This window comes from Larus michahellis, chromosome 9 (genome assembly GCF_964199755.1).
Source record: "Larus michahellis chromosome 9, bLarMic1.1, whole genome shotgun sequence".
Taxonomy (NCBI): Eukaryota; Metazoa; Chordata; class Aves; order Charadriiformes; family Laridae; genus Larus; species Larus michahellis.
In genome coordinates, this window is record NC_133904.1 from 23,578,307 (window position 1) to 23,599,084 (window position 20,778).

At 43.0% G+C, this 20,778-nt stretch overlaps 1 protein-coding gene across 2 annotated transcripts in view; it reads right to left on the reverse strand.

Moving 5' to 3' along the window:
* Nucleotides 1-4: 4 nt before the first annotated feature.
* NPTN (neuroplastin) overlaps nucleotides 5-20,778 on the reverse strand; it is a 59,034-nt gene continuing 38,260 nt past the window's right edge. Inside the window, exons 4-8 of one of the 2 annotated variants that reach the window (XM_074599846.1) lie at nucleotides 14,063-14,196; nucleotides 12,245-12,518; nucleotides 2,117-2,126; nucleotides 1,479-1,552; nucleotides 5-1,053 (exon numbers count right to left, since the gene is read on the reverse strand). In XM_074599846.1, coding sequence (XP_074455947.1) covers nucleotides 1,492-1,552; nucleotides 2,117-2,126; nucleotides 12,245-12,518; nucleotides 14,063-14,196 — 479 coding nt within the window. In that variant the 3' untranslated portion in view covers nucleotides 5-1,053; nucleotides 1,479-1,491. Of the gene's footprint in view, nucleotides 1,054-1,478; nucleotides 1,553-2,116; nucleotides 2,139-12,244; nucleotides 12,519-14,062; nucleotides 14,197-20,778 lie in introns of both variants that reach the window. The other variant, XM_074599845.1, reaches the window with a different exon arrangement.

Genomic DNA, 20,778 nt, shown 5'->3' on the forward strand with positions numbered 1-20,778 from the left:
TTTTGTCAGTGTTTTATTTTTAAAAACAGGTGAATCCACTTTTTATACATCATTGCACTTCAACAAATACACAGAACACGAGTTCATGCATCTACAGTTACGCACATCGTGAGAACCCTGTTAGGTCTATTTCTACAATCTTTAAATCATGAGAAATTACAGTGTCAAACTAAAGAGTATAACTAGTTGCATAGAATATCACCATGCTGTAACATTTCATCATTTAAACAAAACAAAAAAGAAACTTATAAAAGTTTGCCTGAATTGAATGTACAAGAATATGTTGAACACATCAGTGCAAAAGGATCTTGAGAATTTACATGAGTTAACAAAAAAAAAAATCACTTAAAAAGCAATCATATATATATATATATATTTATAAACTGAAGTTCTGCTTTCGTTTTCAACTGCATTCCACCACCACGTCGAACCATCCCAGCTTTTGAAGTCTGATTATAGGACACCCAAGTCTCTCTATATAGGTTAAGCCCTTAAGATAATTTCAATTTATATTACTTCTCTAAGTACCAGAACAGTATAATTCTCTCATCTTCCAGACATACAGTAAGGAATGAATATCAGCAGCTTAAAAATGAAACACAATTACTGTATTTTGGTTTCCCCCTCCCCCAAAATATAAATATATACTGTATATATTTTTAAGTTTTGCTGTACTTTACAAAAAGTCTCACTAGATGGCAGCAGTGCGTTTTAGAGCTTTGCCAATTTTAACAGCTACAGGAAGTAAAAAATGGCGCATGCGTGAACTGACTTACTACTTCTAATGTTTAAATAGATTAAGGAAAAAAAAAAAGCAACATTCACAGCACATCAAGCCCAAAATAGTTTACACCTTCTACACTGAAGCATTATTAAAATTTATCTGGCTAGGTCATCCTTACAGGAGAGGCTAAATAAGGCATGCGTTAGACAGTCATATTGTTGCTCACTTGAAAAAAAAAAATCAGACAGAACTGGAGTTCTAGAACCAAGAGTTCCAACCCTTAAATTTAGCAGGTCATATTGCCATCAGTCTCTCAGAAACTTAAAGCTCTAAAAAAGAAACAAGAAAAGGTGCTAGTCAATGCCCAGCTGCGTTTGCAACGTCACCTGCCAAAACAGCGTGCAATCAAAGCGCTTAACATCTGCTTCTCCGTCTTAAGAGATAGAGGCTTCCCAACCAAGGTTAGCTTCCGGGTTTTATGATCGAATGAAGAAGGATTTGGGGTGGTTTTTAATTAGCAATAGTAGTGATTATATAGAGCTCAACAGATCGTTAAACTACCTGCTTATTTTAGGAAAGAAATCTTTTGATAACCCCGGGTGCTCCCCGACGCGTGGCGGGATGGCTCGTGCCATCCTCAGAGCAGCTGGGAACTTCCCAATTCATGGAACTGGTTATTTTCCACACCCCAACCACTACAGAAAAAGGAGGATTCAGGCTGCCCCTTTCCGAGCTGTGGGTGAGTCATACTTACATGATAAGCATTTTTAATTTGTGTTTCTCTGGCGTAAGTTTTTATCTTTATGATTGTTTGTAGAATTGGTTTTCCTGGAGAAAGAAAGAATTAAAGAAAAAAAAAAATGCAAAATCAATCACAAGGATAGGAAGAAAAGTCTTTGTACCTCAGAGTTAAATGGCATTTTATTCTTTCTCTGAACTCAAGTGGCTAAAAACAACACAACTTCTCAGCTCTGTATCTTCCCATCCTCTTGCCCAGTGAGATTCCCCCTCCTACATCCATCATTCTGCCTCTTGGTTTTACCGATTCCTTTTTACAACTAAAGCAGGTTTGGGTGTTTGGTTTTTTTTCCCCTTTTTGCTTATCATATTTGTAAAAAGCATATCAAGTTGCTACACCAGGCAGTCAGGGAGACCGCAGGTGCCTTCAGCACAAATGTTTATTTTCCAACTCCTTCAGCAATATTTGTTTTTCTAGCCAGGACCTTGCAGGTATCACTTTACTCCAACAACTCCCAACTTAACAAACCAAAGGGTTCGTTACCATTAGTAATGTCACACATAATATCAATGTAATGTAATATGAACTCCAATAAACCCTCAGATTAAACCAAGGTCTATTTTTTTATTTTTTTTCCCTTAAAAGGCACTTACATTGGCCCAGCTGGTTCATCATCTGCAGCAAGAATTCCGACGCGATCCACGGAAAGACAAGGAAAGGAAAGAAAAAAGAGAGTCAGTCTCTGCACCGCACCCCGCTGAACGGCAAACAGCAAACCCAGCTATCTACAGCATTAAAGGCCATTCCACTTGGTAGTGCAAAGATTCATGGAGTTATTTTTCTGGATTCGAGTTTTAATGGCAGGTATGTTGCTTCAATGGTTTTAGTTAACACTTTGAATGCTTGTCATGAAGAACTGCAACTGTAGCGGACAGATTGGTGCAATAATGTCAGGCTCATCTTGTCCCCAAGTTCCAGTGGTTCAATCTCATAAAAAATAGATGAGAAGACAAACCAACGTTTCAGTTGTAAAATCCTGCTGGTTGTTTTCTTGCATTGATTTATTTTTTTTTTAATATATATATTTTTTTCCTTTTTAAAATTTTTTTCAGCAGTTCTTTAACTGCTGATGGGTAATTACTGGTATATACAGAACAGCATATACACCATCTTCCCCCCCCGGATGGCACAACCTCTACATATTCCGTTTTTCTCCATGTTTGATTAGAACAGACCAGGTTAGGGGGGAGGCTGAAGGGGCAATACTTGATTTGAGTATCCAAACGTAGTCCCTGGGTGGCAGCAGGCATTGCGCGTGCGTCCGATAGAGCCCAGGGCTCAAAACACCGGGAGGAATTAGGGGTGTTGTAATACCTCCGGACACCACAGACTTCAGCTACAGAAGACTGACAGCATTGTTCTGCCTGCGTTTCTCGGCAAAAAGATTCTCTTTTAAGAACTGGAATAAGATCTGCCAATGGGTCATGTTTCGCATTAGCTCTTTCATGACCAATTGAACTTTTTTTTTTTGTAATATTATAAAACACCTTATTTTGCTCCCAAGCTGCACTACAGAAGACAGAAGTGCATTTAAACATCAGTACAAAAATCAATCCAGAAAGTTAACACTCCTGTAGAAGTATTTTGGGGGGGGGGGGGGGGGGGAATGACACACACACACCAATTCAGGACCTGCTGTTTTTGGCACTCAAACAGTGGCTGTTCCCACCTCACGCTGGAGGTGTTTTTCACTGAAGTCTTTAAGAAACTCTCAGCAGGATTCCACAAGGGTGCTTAGTGCACATGAAGCAGTTATGGAAATTACAATCTTAACAGTGTAGGCATCCGCATGAGCACACACTGGGAGTAATGTCGGGCAAAGGGGACATTACTCCACCTGTACCTTCAAGGCAACGGATAGGCAAAGCCACCGCTAGCACAGACAGTGACCGGAACAAAAAAATATTTCAAAAAAAATAAAGAACTAACCACAAACCAAGAGCTTTACAGCCAAAATAACACACTAGCGACACACCAGTGTCCACAGAAGTCCATTACCAGCAACAGTACACTATCGGACAAGATACAGAGAGAACTAGGACTAGTCAGGACAACCAGACATCAATGTGCTGTTGTATATACAGTGGAGATATACAGAGACACATCAGGTACTGAAACACAAAGCACAGTAAAGTCTAGAACTTCCCTCCACAAACATCTTTTGATTCACAAAAGATCTTTAAAGCAGGCTGCGCTACGCACTCCGCGCACTGGCGGGGAAGAGCTTGGGACAGACAGAGAGCCGGGAGCCCCCCCACCCCCCCGCCCCAGCCGAGCCCAGCCCTGCCACCAATGCCACTCTGCTTCCAGACTGGGTGATCTTGGCTTTCTAACAAGCACCATCGACATCTTTGAGAGTTTGTTTGGCCGGACTTCAGGACTAGCAAACTGCACCGTTAAGATACAAGCTCTCGCTATAAAATAACCTTTTTGCTTCTCTGTTAAAATATTTAGATGCCTATTTCACATAAGTAGTTTTGAGTGTTTTAAAAAAAGAAAAGCTTCACGTTAGTAAAGGCTGCCATTGAGTGTTTTCCTAACAAAGATCCGACAAAAAAGCCTATTAGAATACTTAAGATTATATAGTGGATCACCACCACTCATCCCTTTCCCATCAGTAACCTAAACAGAGATAAAATAAGACAGAGGAAAACGTCTCTGGGCGTTACTATCCTGGTCAGTCATTTAACTGCTGGAAAAGCAGCCCCAGTACAGTACAGACAAAGACCGAAAGAAACCTTAGCGAGATCAGGGGGCAACAGAACAACAGAAAAATTAAGTACAAAATTAGACTAAATAAAGATTAAAAACAGCAAACTGAAATCCAAATTAGTTGTGAACGTGAATGAAGAAGTTTTAAGAAAAAGTGTTAACATTATGATTTGTGCATTGTATAGACTGAAGCGGAGATTAAACAAACTCCAAAGCATGCAGATCTCTCACTTACCACCATTTTTTTAAGGGTATGATGCAATTGAAGGGGCGGGAAAAAAAAAAAAAAAGAAGTCATAGTAACTGACAAATATCAATATAACTCAAAACCTTTATGCCAGAAGACCTGCTCTAGTAACCGATCGTCTCTAACAGCATGTAAAAGCGATGGCCATAGAGAACATCCTCCCAGTACGCCACTTCATTCCATTCTGCTCCCAAAACACTGCCAGGCGAGCTGTAAGTTTTATAAATGACCACACTAAACCCCACCTTTTGCAGGAATTTCCTTTCGAATTTGGAGGGGATCTGCAGACTCCCCAAACCCCCTTGTTTATATAAGTTCAAGATTTTAAAAACCCCAACCGGCCAAGTCTTTCCTGTGGGGACAGCAATTATCTGCTTAGTCTTGCCCTGAAATAGCGCATTTCTGAGTGTCAGAATTGCTGCCGTCTTTAACGCATGGTGTAACACGTGTAATCAATCCTTCCAGACAAAAATATCCGGACATTTAAATTGTAAGATGATGACAATCAGATTTGCTTTAGCTCTTCCACTTGTATTAACTGTCTGGGAATGCAATTCATGCCTCAGCAGTCTGAGAAAGGGGCTGTGTTTTGTGCCCCCCCCCGCCCCCTTTACTTTCAGCCATGATTTGGAAGGCATTCTAGATTTTACTCAGCTTCTTTTACCTCCTTTGGAAAGCTACGGTATTTATATTTAATATCAAATTAATCTTGTATAGCCTTTTCTGACTGGTGGAACTTAAAAATGAAACACTAAAGGGGACTTTTCAGCGCTAAAATTCAAATTTTTGTATCCAGAGGGACTCTACATTTCTACTCGTGCTTTAAAACTGGCAAAGAAACACCCAGAGCGAGGAGCAGAGACCAGCAGCATCAGCAACGGTTCTTACGCTGGCACCTGGCAGCCCTCAGACCCGCCTCTGCAGATGAAGAGTGAACAGGAGCGTTATTAAACTGAAACTCGTCTGCAATTTCTGCTCAGATGCACAAAAGGAAGAGCCAGCGTCTGTGGCAGCTTCAGGGCCTTGCGTTACAATGCAACCTCTACAGTCCGCAAAGCAATTCCTTAGAACTGGCTCAGAGACCGCTGGGGAATTTTTATAATTAAAAACTAGCTCGAGATTTCACTTTCTGGGAAGAGAAAATCTGGCAGTGGCTTGAAAACTTTGGGAGAAGAACATACAAACACATCTAAATTTTTATATAAGTAGGAAAAAAAAATTTTTTTTTTTTTAATAAGTTTTTCAGTTCTTAACTCATAAAAAACATTCTGAAAGCTCCACGTGGAGCACTCAAAGCAGCCACGCAGGACCATAATGCCGTCTCACAAGGTGACTGTTGGCAGGACACAAGCGTTACAACGTGCACGAGCCATTTAGGGCTTCGGCTGCACGCAATGATTCAAAGGCGGCATCTACCACCACGACCGTGTCGGGTTCAGAGCAGCACTCTTCTCTTCAGCTTCATTAACAGGAATATTTTGGAGGGAGCAGGAAAAAAAGAGAGGTGGATGGAGACGCTTGTCTTGCTCCATAAAGCAAACCAAGAAAAATAAAGCAGTTGCTCTGAAATGGAATGAAGGCACAAGCGTATCGGCAACGGAGACTCTCTGGCCAGGATTACTTACATTAGACTGGAGGAATTCTCATTAACAGCATCTAACGAGTTAGTATATAAAGGCCCAGAGGAGCCCGGCTACTCGATTACCACCATGATACAGCGCTGCTGGCTGTTAGGCGTAGTCGATAGCTACAATCTCACAACGTGCCTGTCTGAGTTTTCTCCCCTTGATGAATTTTAAGCTTGGGAGAGAAAGGTGCAGGTAATAGGAAAAAAAAAAAACCCAGAAATTAACTCTTAACAAGGTAAAACCGTTTCAGTTGAAAACATTTTGTTCTTTAAATTACTTACAGTAATAGCAGGAACAGGGAAAGTCAAGAAAAAAAAAGAGGAGTATTAGAAAGAATGTGGGGATATGGATGGAGCTTCTGCAGAGCTGGAGCAGAAACACATTTATGGAAAGTCTTTGTATTAAGCTGAGAAATGAGAAGGGAAGAATGAAAAAGGACATGTTATAACCCAGTCACCTCATGGCTTTGAGCTAAAGATCATGTAGAATATGGATTTTAAAGTAAAAACTGTTTACATTCCTATGGGGGAATGTAGCCAAGAAGTTTTTACTTTCTACTTACCCCAGAACACACCCTTTAAAACAGTGTCTTTGCTAATTTTAGGCTATTTGATCCAACAACAGAAAAAACACTTTCTTTAGGAATCTTTGATGTACTACATTCAGGTCACAATGTCTGATTGCTACGTCTCTCAAAAATAAGCAGCTTAAGCTATACCACAGAGGAATAAAAAGCTATTTGCTTCCTTTTATTGTCAAGGGAAGCCCAAGCAGCTTGTGTTCTGAGCAAAATGCTTCTGCAGTCCCCTGCCGAAACCCTTTCCCATCGTACATGCAGTGATGTGCCAGCGTCTCTGGCCTCCTCATGCCACGTTCATGCAGCTTTCATCACCAAAAGCCACTGGAAGCTGCACGTCATTCACCCACTCTTGATTATACAGAACCTAGCCACTCTCTGGAGAAGGAATGCGATCCGTATATTGCTTTACCCCGTGTAAAGCAAATCAAAACTCTCATTTTGAAAGGATGCAGAACTTCAAGCGGCATCTGCCCTCCCTTCCTCCTTCCAGCACATAATTTGGATGCAAGGGGACTCGCGACCGTGGGCGGGTTACTGGAGGTACTCGCTGCAGCCACCTCCCCTCCCAGGAGGACGAGAACGCCCCTAATCCACAGCCACGACAGCAAGAACCTGCACTGGGCACTCGCTAATGCCATTCTTGCACCATTTCTGGTGGAAAGACAGATTTCCCCAGTGCAGAAGTTCCTTTTTCTGCTATACAGCAGCAGGAGAAAAAAAAAAAATAAACTCACAAATCTGAATTATGTGAAGGAGGAAACATTAGCAAAGGAGCTACTGAGCAGCCCTGTTCCGTGGCATAAAAAGCAAATAAACAAAAGACAAAAAGCAAGGTCCATGCAAAAAAAAAAAAACAACCAAAAAAACCCAAAACAACCTGTAATCAGGAAATGCCAAAGTTAAAGGAGTGTCCTTGCCCTTCCAGCATGGCAGTGCTTCTAGATGGAGGTAACACCTTTCAGAAGGCCAGCAAATCCCTTGGGAAAGCGTCCTGTAACACACAGCCCTGTGTCCCCTGAGCTCTGAAACATAAATGGCCTCACTCTGCAGCTAAACAGTAAATTGAGAAGAACTGCGCCAAATTTAACAAGGTTATCTGTCACTCTTGCCATCCACCAAGAGATGAGGTAGCTGGCACGCGAAGACAGGTCATTTTTAGCCTGCAGAATATGGAGATGAAAGGGAATTAATTCAGTTGGCTTTATTTTGGCTGGCCAGGTAGAGTTCCCAAGCGCCCTGGAAAGCATCCCAGACACCTTCCAGGAGAGAGATAATGTTTCTCTCCAAACAGTCACATTCCCCACTAGCAACTGGGTGCGTCTGTTCAGCATCAGTTATCAAAGTCCTATTTAGCACTTCTTTGTTTAGACTCACCAAAAACGTACAGCCCTCAAGCCTCACTTATGGTTTTTTTTTAGGCTGACACAGCTGTAAGACCACTCACTTTTCTATGAAGTTTTTACAAATATCCTCTTGTGCATATACAAGTGCACGGTGAATGCGAACACTGACATTACTGTTCTGGTTTGTCAAAGGGTTATACACTTCTGAGGTTTGCCTGAGAAACATCCTATTCCTCTAAAACCAGTTCTTTGTCGGGTCAGTGGGGAGTGGGGGGACCCTCGGGATTTGCCGTCTCGCTCCCTTATGCTGCACTGAATTAGAGGATTCTTTGGAGATGTGGAAACGCTGAGTAGTTCAATACAGTTCTCAAAAAAGAGCAACAAGACGAGCAGTTTCTGGAAGGTGGCACCTCAGTGAGGGCAGGCTGGTACAGCTGAGAAAGGGGAAAGGACTCCAATTAAGGAGACTGGAGCAATCCTGCACCAGCTTTTGGCTTGGCTGGTTTTGTCCAAGGGGATGAACACAACGCACCCCATGGGCTGCCTGTAACTTGTGTAGCCTTCACCGAGCCAGCCCTAGAAGCAGTGTGTCACCTGGGTACTGCACGAGGGAGAGCTCAGTGTGGACACCAGCACCTCCCTGCAAGACCCAAGAAAATGCAGCTCACCTGCATTTCATCCTATGCTGGTATCAGCCAGGCTCCGCATGGGCTGCAGGTATACTTCTAGACTGTTAACAGAAAGGCTTTGGTTTTTCTGTATACAGGGGGAGTTACCACATTTAGCATCACTGTTCGTCTCCAAAACTTTGTAAGAAATGCTTACAGTGTCCTGAATAAGTCATCTTTGCACTAGGCCTATGCAGAAATCCTCGCTCCTCAACAGGACAGACATCATCAGCCAGCACATCAGAGGACTCTCAGGGGAAAAAGCCTCCCTGAACATGGGAGATACCTCTCCCTAAGGTGGGATCTACAGAACCCTGTGGGCCACCCCAAAGCACTGCAGGTATGAGACTTGCACCCCAACGTTCAGGCTGTTTACTGGTAGCAGACACCTTATCCGCAGGGACAGCTAGCCTGCAGCAGGAGGACGTGCCAAACCAAACACTAATGATCCACCAGGCAGCCGTCCAAAGAAAGATGCCAAATGGCCATCCATCCTCCAACATGGCTGGGGTTTTTGGCTGCTTCTACCTGCTACTCCAGAGCAAAGGAAGAACATCAGAGAAATCTGGTCACTAAGGCAGGTCCAGATTATTCCACCATGGGAAGATGAGAGGGGTGATGGCAGGGAATAGGAAGGAATTCCAGTGTCTGAGGGAAAATTTGGAGTGCTCCAACGACAAAATTCACATCCCAGCAAGAAGGGACAGCAGTGAGGTTACTCTGCCGATGAGGCTGTCGGTATTTTCCCCTGTTAGCAAGGAGGCACCAGCAGCTCTATCATGATTGCTGCAGCAGCTTCACATGAAGATCTGGCACAACCACAACCCTTGTCCTTAAAGCTTAACACATCAAAACTAATATTAAAAATAAAAATTTGGAAACCCAGCTGATAGTTGCAAGAGATCATGGCTGTTGCCAAGTAATATTTATATTATGCAATGTGGTGTTTAGACTAATATCCATGTTGAGTCGCTGGCTCAGCTATAGGCTCATTGATGTTACCCGCTACAGCTCACTGCAGCATGCGGAGGCGGATTTGTATGATTTTGGAAGCAGAGAGTTTGAATTCCAAATGATAAGCACGCCATTGCATTAAAACATTAACTTTGGCATTTCATAACAATGTGTTTAAAATAATAAAATTAAGAATAACCTAAGTAGAACATCCAAGTGTGGAAATCAGCAGACTATCAATGATTTCTCACATATGCATTTGTAAACTGCCCCTGCTTATAGGGTGTTTCCCACCACGATATCACAGAAAGCTTCAAATGCCATTACAGAAAGTGAGTATCCAAGGGAATGTAGGACTCAAGTCGGCCTTTGGTTGAGAAGATGTTATGCCGATTGTGTCTCTCCATCCAGGCAAACCTAATACGCAGATACTGACTGTGATATAGATTTTGTCCTCCAAGAAAGCAGACGGGGAAGACAACTGTCCACCACAGATGTGCATCACTCTCCAGGACTCAAGCTTAGTTGCCTTTAAAATAACAGCAGACCGAGCAAGCAATTTTAGTAACCTCAGTTACTCGGCTCATCATCTTGGACACCTCCATCAGAGATGATGAGCCTGGATCCCTCAGGCATCTGAAGAGTGGCCAGACCAGCCAGGAAAACTTCAGTCTCTGAAGAAAACAGCTCATGAACTCTTCACCTCCAGCATGTGCCTGATCACACAGACACGGTGGTTCCATCATGATCTGGTCACATCAAAGCCAATTTCTATTGGATTAAGTTGATTTGAGGCTGCTTGCAGTGAATATTTACATATCAAATTACAATCTGATATCTTGCTTTGGTTGTTTTGAAACTTCATCAAAATAAAGTCTGAAATGCAGGGAGCTATGAACAGCCATCAACACAGAGGTGAAATTCTCTCCGGCCATCCCAACATCAAAGTCGGGCCACCCTGGCACAGCAGTACAGGAGAAGCGCAAGAGAACGTTCAAATTGTCGTCTTCAAAGTTTTCTGGGCTGGTTGAGAGCCACTTTGATGACAAAGTGCTGGCAGTATCAACCCCTTAGCAACTGTGAAGCTGTTAGTTATGCAGAGGAACATGCACTACACAGTTTCAGTTTTGTCGGATACACACCTAGACCAGTCTCAATGCATGCTCTGTATGCAGTTAGTGAGTGCTACTCAAGTGGTTAACATCAAAAGCTGGTTTCCTTTAGGTATGCACTAAAGACAGTTTTCATCTGCTATGGAAGTGATCCAAGCCTCAGCCATTCTCAAAGGATGAGTATTTATTATCTATTTCTTAAGGGTTTTTTGCTTTGTTGTTTATTTTGTTGGTTTTTTGTTTTGTTTTTTTCCCCCCAATTTCTAAAACATGGCTCAGGAACTGTGAAGTTGTTTTGGCCCAGATTTCACAGGCAGATCAGCACCTATATTTTCATCCCAAAAGGCAAACGTCGTGCTGCGTTGTTACAGATCCCTCGTGCAGCCTGACAACTGGCCATTGCTGCACAAGCTGCAACACAACCCCCTTGGGAAGGTCCCTCCCGTGCTCGAGAGCTCATCCAGCCCAGGAAGACAGGAAGGATTCGGTGCTTCCCGTACTGATCCAGCCCGTTTCCCTCTACAGCACCTGCTCCATCACTTGGACGTGTCACATTCCTACAGCACAATGGCATACCAGCCTCTTGCCACAAGGCTTCCTTGGATGGGTCTTCTTGATAAACACTGTAGTAAGCAGCTACGTGTCACATCAAAGCCTGGTTCTCCGTGTGGTTCTTTCAAATATTCATTTTAGCCTCAAACTGCCCCTTGTCCAGTGTTTAAAAAGAGGAAGGTACGCAGAAGAAGCTCAAAGGTGAAACAGTTACTACTTTTTTTGTCTACCAAACACAGTGTAACTAAATAGTGCTACCAAACCTGATAATAAATACCTAATCTTTAGGGAATATAACTCAGTGGCTATTACAAATTAGATACAGTTTCCAGAGCATTCCTTAAATACAAATTCGGTTACAGGCTAAAATAAGAGCCCTTTTAAGATTGAAAACGTTCTATTTCTGAAGCATCTCTGTAGTCCCAGTCCCTTTAAGCATAACGGTTCCTTACAGAACCTGCCCAGTGTGTGTTCCAGGTGCCACATGGAAGAGGGAGTGCCATCGGGAATTAGAGTGTCCTCAGCTCTCTCCCTGTACGGCCCTACGCTCCTCAGGGCTGACGTGCAGGGTTTCTCAGGGGTATTACAGCAGGAGAGAGACAGGAGCCTGGGTCTAGGGTATACTAGACCCACCTTGTATAACGAAAGCTTTAAAGATAGTGAAATAACTGCCCTCCCACCCCATGGTCTGAGATTGGGAAATCCAGTGTCAGGACTTCGCCCAGCACTTGGACCCTCTGCGCTTGCTGGGATTAATGTTTGGAGAGTGAGCAGATGAGAAAGCAGATCTCAGAGCTGAAGGAACTGCGCTGTTGATCCTTCCTGACACAAAGCCCCACTCTGTTCTGCTTCCACAAGTTCACTTTGGCTGTTGTGGTTTTTTTTTCCCTTCTCTCTCCTTACAAGCGGCTTTGAGCACACTTACCGTCTGGGACTTCATCCGGCCGCTTCCTTTTTTCATAAATAACTATGATGACAACGAGGATAACGATTTCTGCCAAGATCCCCAAAAAGGGCCAGAGGGGAGCCAAGTGGCTGCGGACACGCAGGATGGTTGTGACTGAGACAGAGCCGACCTGGTTGGTTGCGTTGCACTGGTATTCGCCAGGATCCTCGTTTATCTGTAGGTTTGTGATGCTGAGCTCAGTGTAGTTGTCTTTATTTGAGATAAAGAATCTTCCGGAGGAGTTGTTGATGTCCTGGTGCAGGGAGAAAGGTGGAAGAGGAAAAAAGCAAGAGGTTTACTAAGTCCCAGTGCCTTTTCTCTGTCATAGAAAGTAGGAGAGAGTGGAGGGATTCTTGCAGAGAGGCTGGTTCGTTAACACAATGGAAAAGCCCGCTACTACTGTTTACTCTGTATCTCTCACTAAGTGAGATTTTGAGCACTAAAGAGCTTCAAAACAACATAAAAAAAAATGCCCGCTTAACTGAAAACCTGTATTTTCATTCTACTTTAACAGCATCAGCCATGAAATGCCAGTCGTTGTGATCGTGTAAGCTACGTGTTCTCAGGCTTTTGCTTCAAGAGAAACTCTTACACTCCACGCAATTTACAATAATAAGCTGAAACAGAGGAGACAAGTTAACAGGAGAGAGGATGCATTCCTTAGCAGGGGACAAAGCAGTTTCAACATAGAAGGGGAAAAAAACAAGTAGTAGTACTAGTTAAGATTTTTCTACACTGCATTAGATAGCATTTTCTAACAATTTAAGGTATAACCACCCTAATAAAATTTTGCCTTTGGTATGTTTTTAAAAGAAACATGCACTGCTCATAGATTTGTGGTCAGGGCAGCTTAAGCCACTGACTTCAGGAATATTTAGGGAAGCTGGAATTCAAGGCACCATATTCTTTCTACTTTTGAAAAACAGACTTCCAGAGTTGCTTACATTTAAAGAATTTAAAAGGGGCAAAACTTTCACAATGTATGGATGTCTGATCTTCCTGAAAGTTAACCTTGGGTGAATTTATTGAATAACTTCACCAGGACGACAGGGTGAAGGGAAATCTGCACACCAGCACACAGGACTCTGGTGACTGCCAGCACTTGGCAAGTCAATCTCCCATAAAAATTTACACTCACGCTTAACAGTGAACAATGAACCCACACTGTTATTTGCTTAACATTTTTTCTTCATGTATCAATCAAATTGCTACCTCTCTGGCACATCATACAACGTAAAAATAGGTGGGATGAGGATTTAGCAGCCTCCAGCTTCTCTCCTGCTATTCCAATTGCTGGTCAAAGTGTTTTCTCACTTAGATCAGTTGCTGCATGGCAATAATATGATCACTTAAACACTAATAGGGATCGCCACCACAGCCTCATATTAAGTCTTGTGAGCTCAACCAGTAAAATGGGAGAAGAGTTTGAGAAATTTAAGCCAAATGCATTTTTAACTCCCATTTCATAACTCTCATCTTCCAATTCGTAGCAGATACCCTGAACATCACATCTTCCCACACAGCTCGTAACTCCACCCAACAGTAACTCAATGAGCAACTCTGTTCACACAACAACAATATAAAGATCCATTTAATACTCACCGCTGCTGAACTTTACTCACTTTGTTACTTTTCAACTTCACTTGTTAGTGTATCAGACTCTTGAGGAGCTGCACTTCAAGAAGTTCTAAGGCACCCTAAATAACATATCCCTAAACCCAAGGTGCTTGTTTTCCTTCTGTACTGGGGGTTTCGGCGGGTTAACTACGTGCCTGCCACCCCTTACTGTTTGCTTACCTCAAATACTCCATTGACCTTCTTGCGCCAGACCCACTCGGGATGCGGGAAGCCCACAGACTTGCAGTACATGAGCGCCTCCTGCCCCTCATTTTTATTTTCACTCCGCTTGTGGCCAGTGATGTCAGGAATGGCTATGAAACAAAACAAGTCTGTTTACAAGCTGCTTATTAAAGTCAGAGTTGTTTCAAGCTCTGAGAACTTGAACAGAAAATAAGTGACAAGGTCCCTGGAAGTTGTTGTCTTTCCCACACTGGGCCCATCTTACAGAAGAAAAATTGCGATTCTCATGTCTCTCCATGTAGCACCTCAACTGAGGATCTGCAAGAATGTCCTTCAGGCTTGGTTTGCCAGACAAACTGAAGGACAGGGGAGAAATCTCTACATCAAGCTTGAGTTACCTACCACAAACATACAAAACTAAGATGGCCCAGCCCTTCCCCAGTGCAGAAAGCTAAGAAACATCCACGTCTCCCTCCCCACCGCTGGGGAGGTCCCTGCAGCTCTGCAGTACCTTCAGCTTCGAAACAGACCTGTCAGAGAGTCTGGTTACAACTTGCCCGTGGCGTCAGGACTGTGCACTGACGCTGTCCTAACATGAATTTCTGAAAGCTGAATCAAGGTGTTCTTCCTTGCAGCAAGATTTTAGATTTGGTCCACAAACACGCTGTGACTCATTACATTTAACGCTTGTTATACCTTACAGTGACACTACCCTGGGTACTGCTGGGTGTCTGTAATGCAGCAGAAGTCAAAATCCCTCCAAAGACCATTTCATTCAACCTACCCACAAATACATCTATTCTAAAGAGGGTTGCAGGTGCCGCTGGGCAACTGCAAGAAAAACACAGCCCTGACTATCAACAGAGGGTCTTCTGAATTAATTGATCTATAAATAACATCACTGCCGTTTGCCATGTCTGTCAGAGCAGCCCACTGCAGCCTAATGCCGCACGAGAGATTAGGGTGGATCAATGGACTGCCCAAGCTCAACCTTCGCTTAAGCAGATGGCTTTGGTGCCGTAGTGACCACCTTTAAAGCCCATTCGCTTTCTAGCTTGCTAATTATGTCACACGTGGCCTGCTGTGTGATGGCAGGACACTGATCTGTTAATCCAGTCAGAGTCCAGTCTGAGTGCTCCAGGAAAAGACCCCCAGACACTGGAATTTATTATAAGGGTCTCTTCAAGGAGAAGTGTCTTTACCACTAGCAACCCCTACAGACAGGTACAGAGAGGTAGCATGGGCTTGGGACAGCTTTTCTGCAGCTGCAAGCTAAAAGAAGTCAGCAAATTTCACAGCTGTCATCAGTTGCAGCGAACAAAACCAAGCAGAACATCTCGCGGAACAGGACAACATCAGCTGAACCTGCTCATCCCCCCAAATTACATCACAAGTCTTTGGGAAAATGTTTGGCAAGTTTAAGTGCTAAAGGAATTACTGTATTTCAAAGGCAAGGGCTTTTCAAATGCAGAAAGCATCCCACACCTTACTCCAGCAAGACTCTTTTCGGACAGTAATGCAGCTGGTGGGTAACGTTGTTAGAGGCAGAATTAAAATAAGGTTCTGAACAACAGAAAACCCACGGCTGTAGGAACACTTCAGCTATAGCGTTCCTTAGTACCTGTGTATTCACCTGAAAAGACACCGCCAGGAGAGGCCAATCAGCCCAGGCTTTTCTCAAAATGTCACAAGTTCTGACCATTTGCCACATAAAGAAACATGCCCTTGCTTCTTACAGAATTATTAACTCTTAATGGCATTTTCTAACGCACACTTTGCTCCAACTCAGCAGCAGCCAGAGCTGTCGGTATGCACTGACCAGCTGAACACATCCTCCATGCTGCTGCAGGATGCAGAGACCAGTTCCTTAGGAGAGATATCAGCCACCAGAAATTAAAACTAACTCCAGGACTTCTGGTAGAGCCCTTAAGGAAGTTATGCCTTTTTAAAGTATTTTAGTATATCAAGCACGTTCTCTTTTTTTTCCCCCCCATTTTTAAGTGAACATCTTTTCAGCAGGGAGCTGAAAAAGCGCTCATTACCTAAGAAAAATGCTATGATTCTATCATCCCATAAGGAAGAAGGTGAAGGAATAACTTGATCGAAGCCTGTAAGTACCCACACAGGCAAATAATGGCTTTGCCAACAATATTTAATATACGTGACCATAAGCAAGAGCAAGGAATGAAGCCACACAGATGCTGACTAATTGCAAGATGATGCTAACGATAACCATGGATACATAAGAACAAGGAGTTAGGGTTTCTAATTATCTTTAAGAAAACCGACACCTAAAACATATCTTTAGACACTGAACATGAAAATACTTTGAGAGACAAAACCCATGAACTAAACGAAGACGCCAGATCATAATTCTCTGGTCTCGTGCAGAAAGAAGCTGCCAGGTGTAGGAACTAAATCAAGCTGGAAAGGGAAGAACATTCTGTACTTGCTAAGTGATCACACACTACCTGTGCATACAAGGGGCAATTATACTTGGAGGAAATTATGTTTTCAAGCTGAAGGTCTCCAAGCAGAAAAAAAAAAAAAAAAAAAAAAAAAATCAGCTTTAGGGTTGAGCATGCCGCATTACATCTTCAAGATACCAAGCACCAATACACACCTGCAATGAATGTCCTTTCAAACCACTGTCTGCAGCCTCGAAGAGGAATATAAAATTTATTCTGGACGATGGTGGTTTGAGAAGTGAATTTCATCTCATGATCTGCTGAAAGGTGTCACCTCTTCCTTGCTAGGCTCGGAAAGTTCTCTTTTAGGCAGGAGGGAGGTAAGCCCAGTGCCTCCCCTGCAGTTTTTGCTTACTTGAGGATGATACGCAGAGATCACATCCAGCCTAACGAAAATGAAAGGCCAGCAGCAGCAGAGCACGAGAGACAGACTTAGGGTGACAATGCCACAGTCCCAAACCCAGCACTGACAGGCCGTCAAAAGCAATTGCAAATTACCCCCATTAGGGAAAAAGAAGAAAAAGGATTCATCAGCTTAAAAATGAAGCCCCGCGCAGTCCCCATCTGTCAGCATGTGGTTTGTCGCTGCCACCCCCCCAGACAGCGAGTCACGGCAGAGCCTTGCAGAGGAAGAAGGTGCAGCCAGCACCCCGCAGCTGGCCCACTTTTTCTGTAAGGTTGCTGCTAGAGAAAGAAAGAGGGAAAGCTTTCTAGGACACCCTAACTTCTACTGCAGGGTGACCTACTGTTCTCCTACAGCCAAGAGATAATTATATTTCTTTAAGAAGAGGACATCTTTGCCAGGTTATCCCAATGAGAGCAGAAGGGACAAGAATACATTCTGCTCCTTCCTTGCTGGGCACGGTTTTGCAGGAGTCATTTCCAGCTCTACTAGGACAGGGACTATTTTTGTACGCAGTCTGACGGGAGCACTACACGAAATATTAATATTTCAGGGCATTTGATGCTAGCCAGTTTCAAGCTATGGCTGAGATACTAATCCAGTACTTATTCTGCCAAACTGTTTAGCTAATTGTGTTCTCCTGTACAAACGACAATTAGAATATCGCTGCAATCATCCTCGGTCACAGATTTAGCAACAGTGCGATGTTTTACTGTGAAGCTTTTCAAGTCAAGATTTTTCTTACAGCATTCTGCTCCAGTGCCAGGAACGGATAAAGCACAGAACGAAGCAGGTTTTGCTCAGAAAGGATTTAGATTTCACTTCAGCTTTTAAGCACCAGAATCCACATCTCTGTTCAGATACAGTTGGCTGCAGAGACGTGGGCACGACACGCTGTGTCAGCTCCTACAGCAACGAAACCAAGATAATGCCCCTGATAAAAAGCAAGCGACATTTTTATCCTTACATTGTGAAACAGGAAAACTAAATCCTGAAAGTCTGCTTGAAAGAGCAAAAGAGGCAGGGTTAGTTTAAATTAATTGCTACTAAAAAAAAAATAATCAAAATACAGATTTATTCATTCTTGACACAAGAGTAAACTTCTGATAAACATCATTCTTTTGATAGTCTTAAACTGAATCACAACAGAAAGGGGTCTGTGCCAGAGTAAGCATTAGACCTGTCTGTTTTGAGTACCCATAGGCACAAAATGCACCGTGCAGCAAGGGCTTTGGGAATAGTATGCTCTGAATACAACCCTCTTTTGGTTTGGTTTTTTTTCTTTTTTTTTTTTTTCCTTTCTTGTTACAGGGCATGCAATGCCATTTCTTGATATAGAGGAGGTATTCAGCCCTTAATTTCCAGCTATTTTCAAGATATTTTACTAGCATTACTAAAGAGGAGAGGAGAACTAAAATGCATAACACCTCCAAACCACATCCCAGTTCACAAAACCTCTTCAAGCTTTCCCATTAAAAGACAAAATTAAAAGCAAGGGCAAAAGCATCTAAAAATATCCTTGTGTGTAAAAACTATTATGTCTTATGGGTGACCTAGTAAAAGGGCTCTGGAAGATTTATTTTTCTGCATTATAATTCTAATCCATGTCTACCTTTATAGCTGCGCTGCAAGAAAGGAGAACGTGACATGCATTTTCTGTGTAATGCTTAGGACCACTCCAAGACGCAGTTGTGCTAAGAGAGTGCCTGATTTCTTAATTTCTGGGACAGCGTTGTGAAATTGCAGCAGAGATTTCTTAAGACAGCCAGGAGTCAAGAAACCAAGATCTTCCAAGACTGCTGAAATAACCACTGGTTTTCCAGTATGCAGCTTGGGCTGGAGCCAGAGTAGGAGTGGAAGAGTAACATTCTGAATGCGGGTATTGCATGGGAAACAAGAGCCTCCGGCGCAGCTGAAATTCAGGCGTATAATAAGCATTTTCCAGAAGTGGTAAGTTTTATGTCTCCCAGAAGCAGTGAACAGCACGGGTCTGAGCACTTGCTATTGGGAAACCAATAGCAACTGGGGAGGACGGAAGAGAAAGGGGGACAATGGGCAAGGGATGAGAAGTCAGAAGAATCCCCCGCTGAGATAGATAGTGACAGAAAGGCCTTAGAGGAAGAGGCATTAAAAAGCTCTACCTGTCCAGGGGCACAGAAAGGAGGAAGCCTTTGATGGGAAGGCAGCGCTGAGAGAACAGATACCCTCCATCAGTCATACATCAACACCTTCCTTGATGGTTGCATTCCTTCAGGGCAGCCAGAGGGAACTGGGAGCATGTTCTTTCCCATCTGGGTCTCACTGCTCCTGCTCTGCACCAGATGATAGCTGGTAGAGTATCAGAAGACAAAAAGGCAAACGTGTTTCCTCCTCCTCCTCCTCATGAGATCTTGATAAAAGCAGAAAGATTGCATGGGCAGAATTCTTCAGGGTTGCATTTTGGTGAGTTTTTTTCCCTTTCTTTTAATCTTTTAAGTTTTCAGAGCTCCAGCATCACAACAACACAGCAAATGCACTGCAGGTATTTCCACTGTGTGGCAACAGAGCAATTAAAAAAGCCTACTTCCAGATGGGGAGATGCACACTGCATCTTTGCTAGTGCCTGGCAGGATCATCATCACTCTTCCTGCTGAAAATAACCTCATCATCATCCATCACGGCCTGCTTCCCTGCAACATTCTCAGCTGGCTGACTTCACTGCGAAAGCAAAGGGTGGGAGAAGATCCCTATTTCAAGGCAGAATCTTCCCAATAACAGCGTTTGCTCAGCCTGTTTCAGGCTTAGAGCTGCACTCAACACAATGCCCCCAACAGCTCTGAGAATCTGAGCACGAATACTCAAAAGTCTCCCCCAGACACTTCATCCAAAAGCCAACTGTGTGAGGGAAACCAGGCTTAGGCCATTCCTGGGAATTCCGAGAGACTGACATTAAAACACAGTATTTCCAACTGCTGTTATACTAGCGCTGCCCTAGTAAATTTTTTACCAAGAAAATCTGCTTTAAATATGCAAGCAGACCTAGCAACTCTTAACAGCTATGCTCATGTTTCTGCATTTTTATCTTCTTACATAGCACATGTAGCAAGAAAAATTCAGGAATTCAGGAAGAAAACAGGCAACATTACATAAAAAGCAAATGGTGCTGGTATATCCTGGATTACATCTGCTGTGAGGCATTTGTTAAAGTTGTTCACAAGTTGTCAAAAAGTCACTATTTTGGTCCACAAGCACTTTCATATTCAGAACCATCTTTTCTATGTGCATCAGCAGTTTAAAATTGCAATATAATTGCAATTGAGCAATTAAATTTGTATACAATTACTTAGCCACAGATACTGTGACAGGCCACACATGCAGGTAAGCACTGAATTGTGGCATCTGCAACAGTCAAACAAGATTCACACATCACCGATTCACCACATATGCCTTGATGAACAATTAGGTAACATCTCCACACATGAAGTAGTATCAAAAAAATCTGTTCTGGTTTGAGAACCAGGACTGCTTTGGCAGAACATGTAGAATATTTACACCAAACTGGAGGAATCACAAAGAATGCCTTCCTTTGCAAAGAAAAAAAAAAGTCTGTGTATTCTTTGCAACTAGCATGGATATTATTCAGACACTTACATCCAATACATGTGCGATACCATACACATTTAGCTGTGTGGCTCTTCTAGGAGCAGTAACTCCAAGGAGTACACTCTGATCACAATGAATTTATGTACAGCACTAGGGCTGCAAGGAGACCACCAAGTTCTCTAACTTGTGCTTTAAATGCAGCCCCAATTTATTACTACAGAAGCTTCCAAGTAGTTAGACAGGAAAGTGTCTTTTCAGTT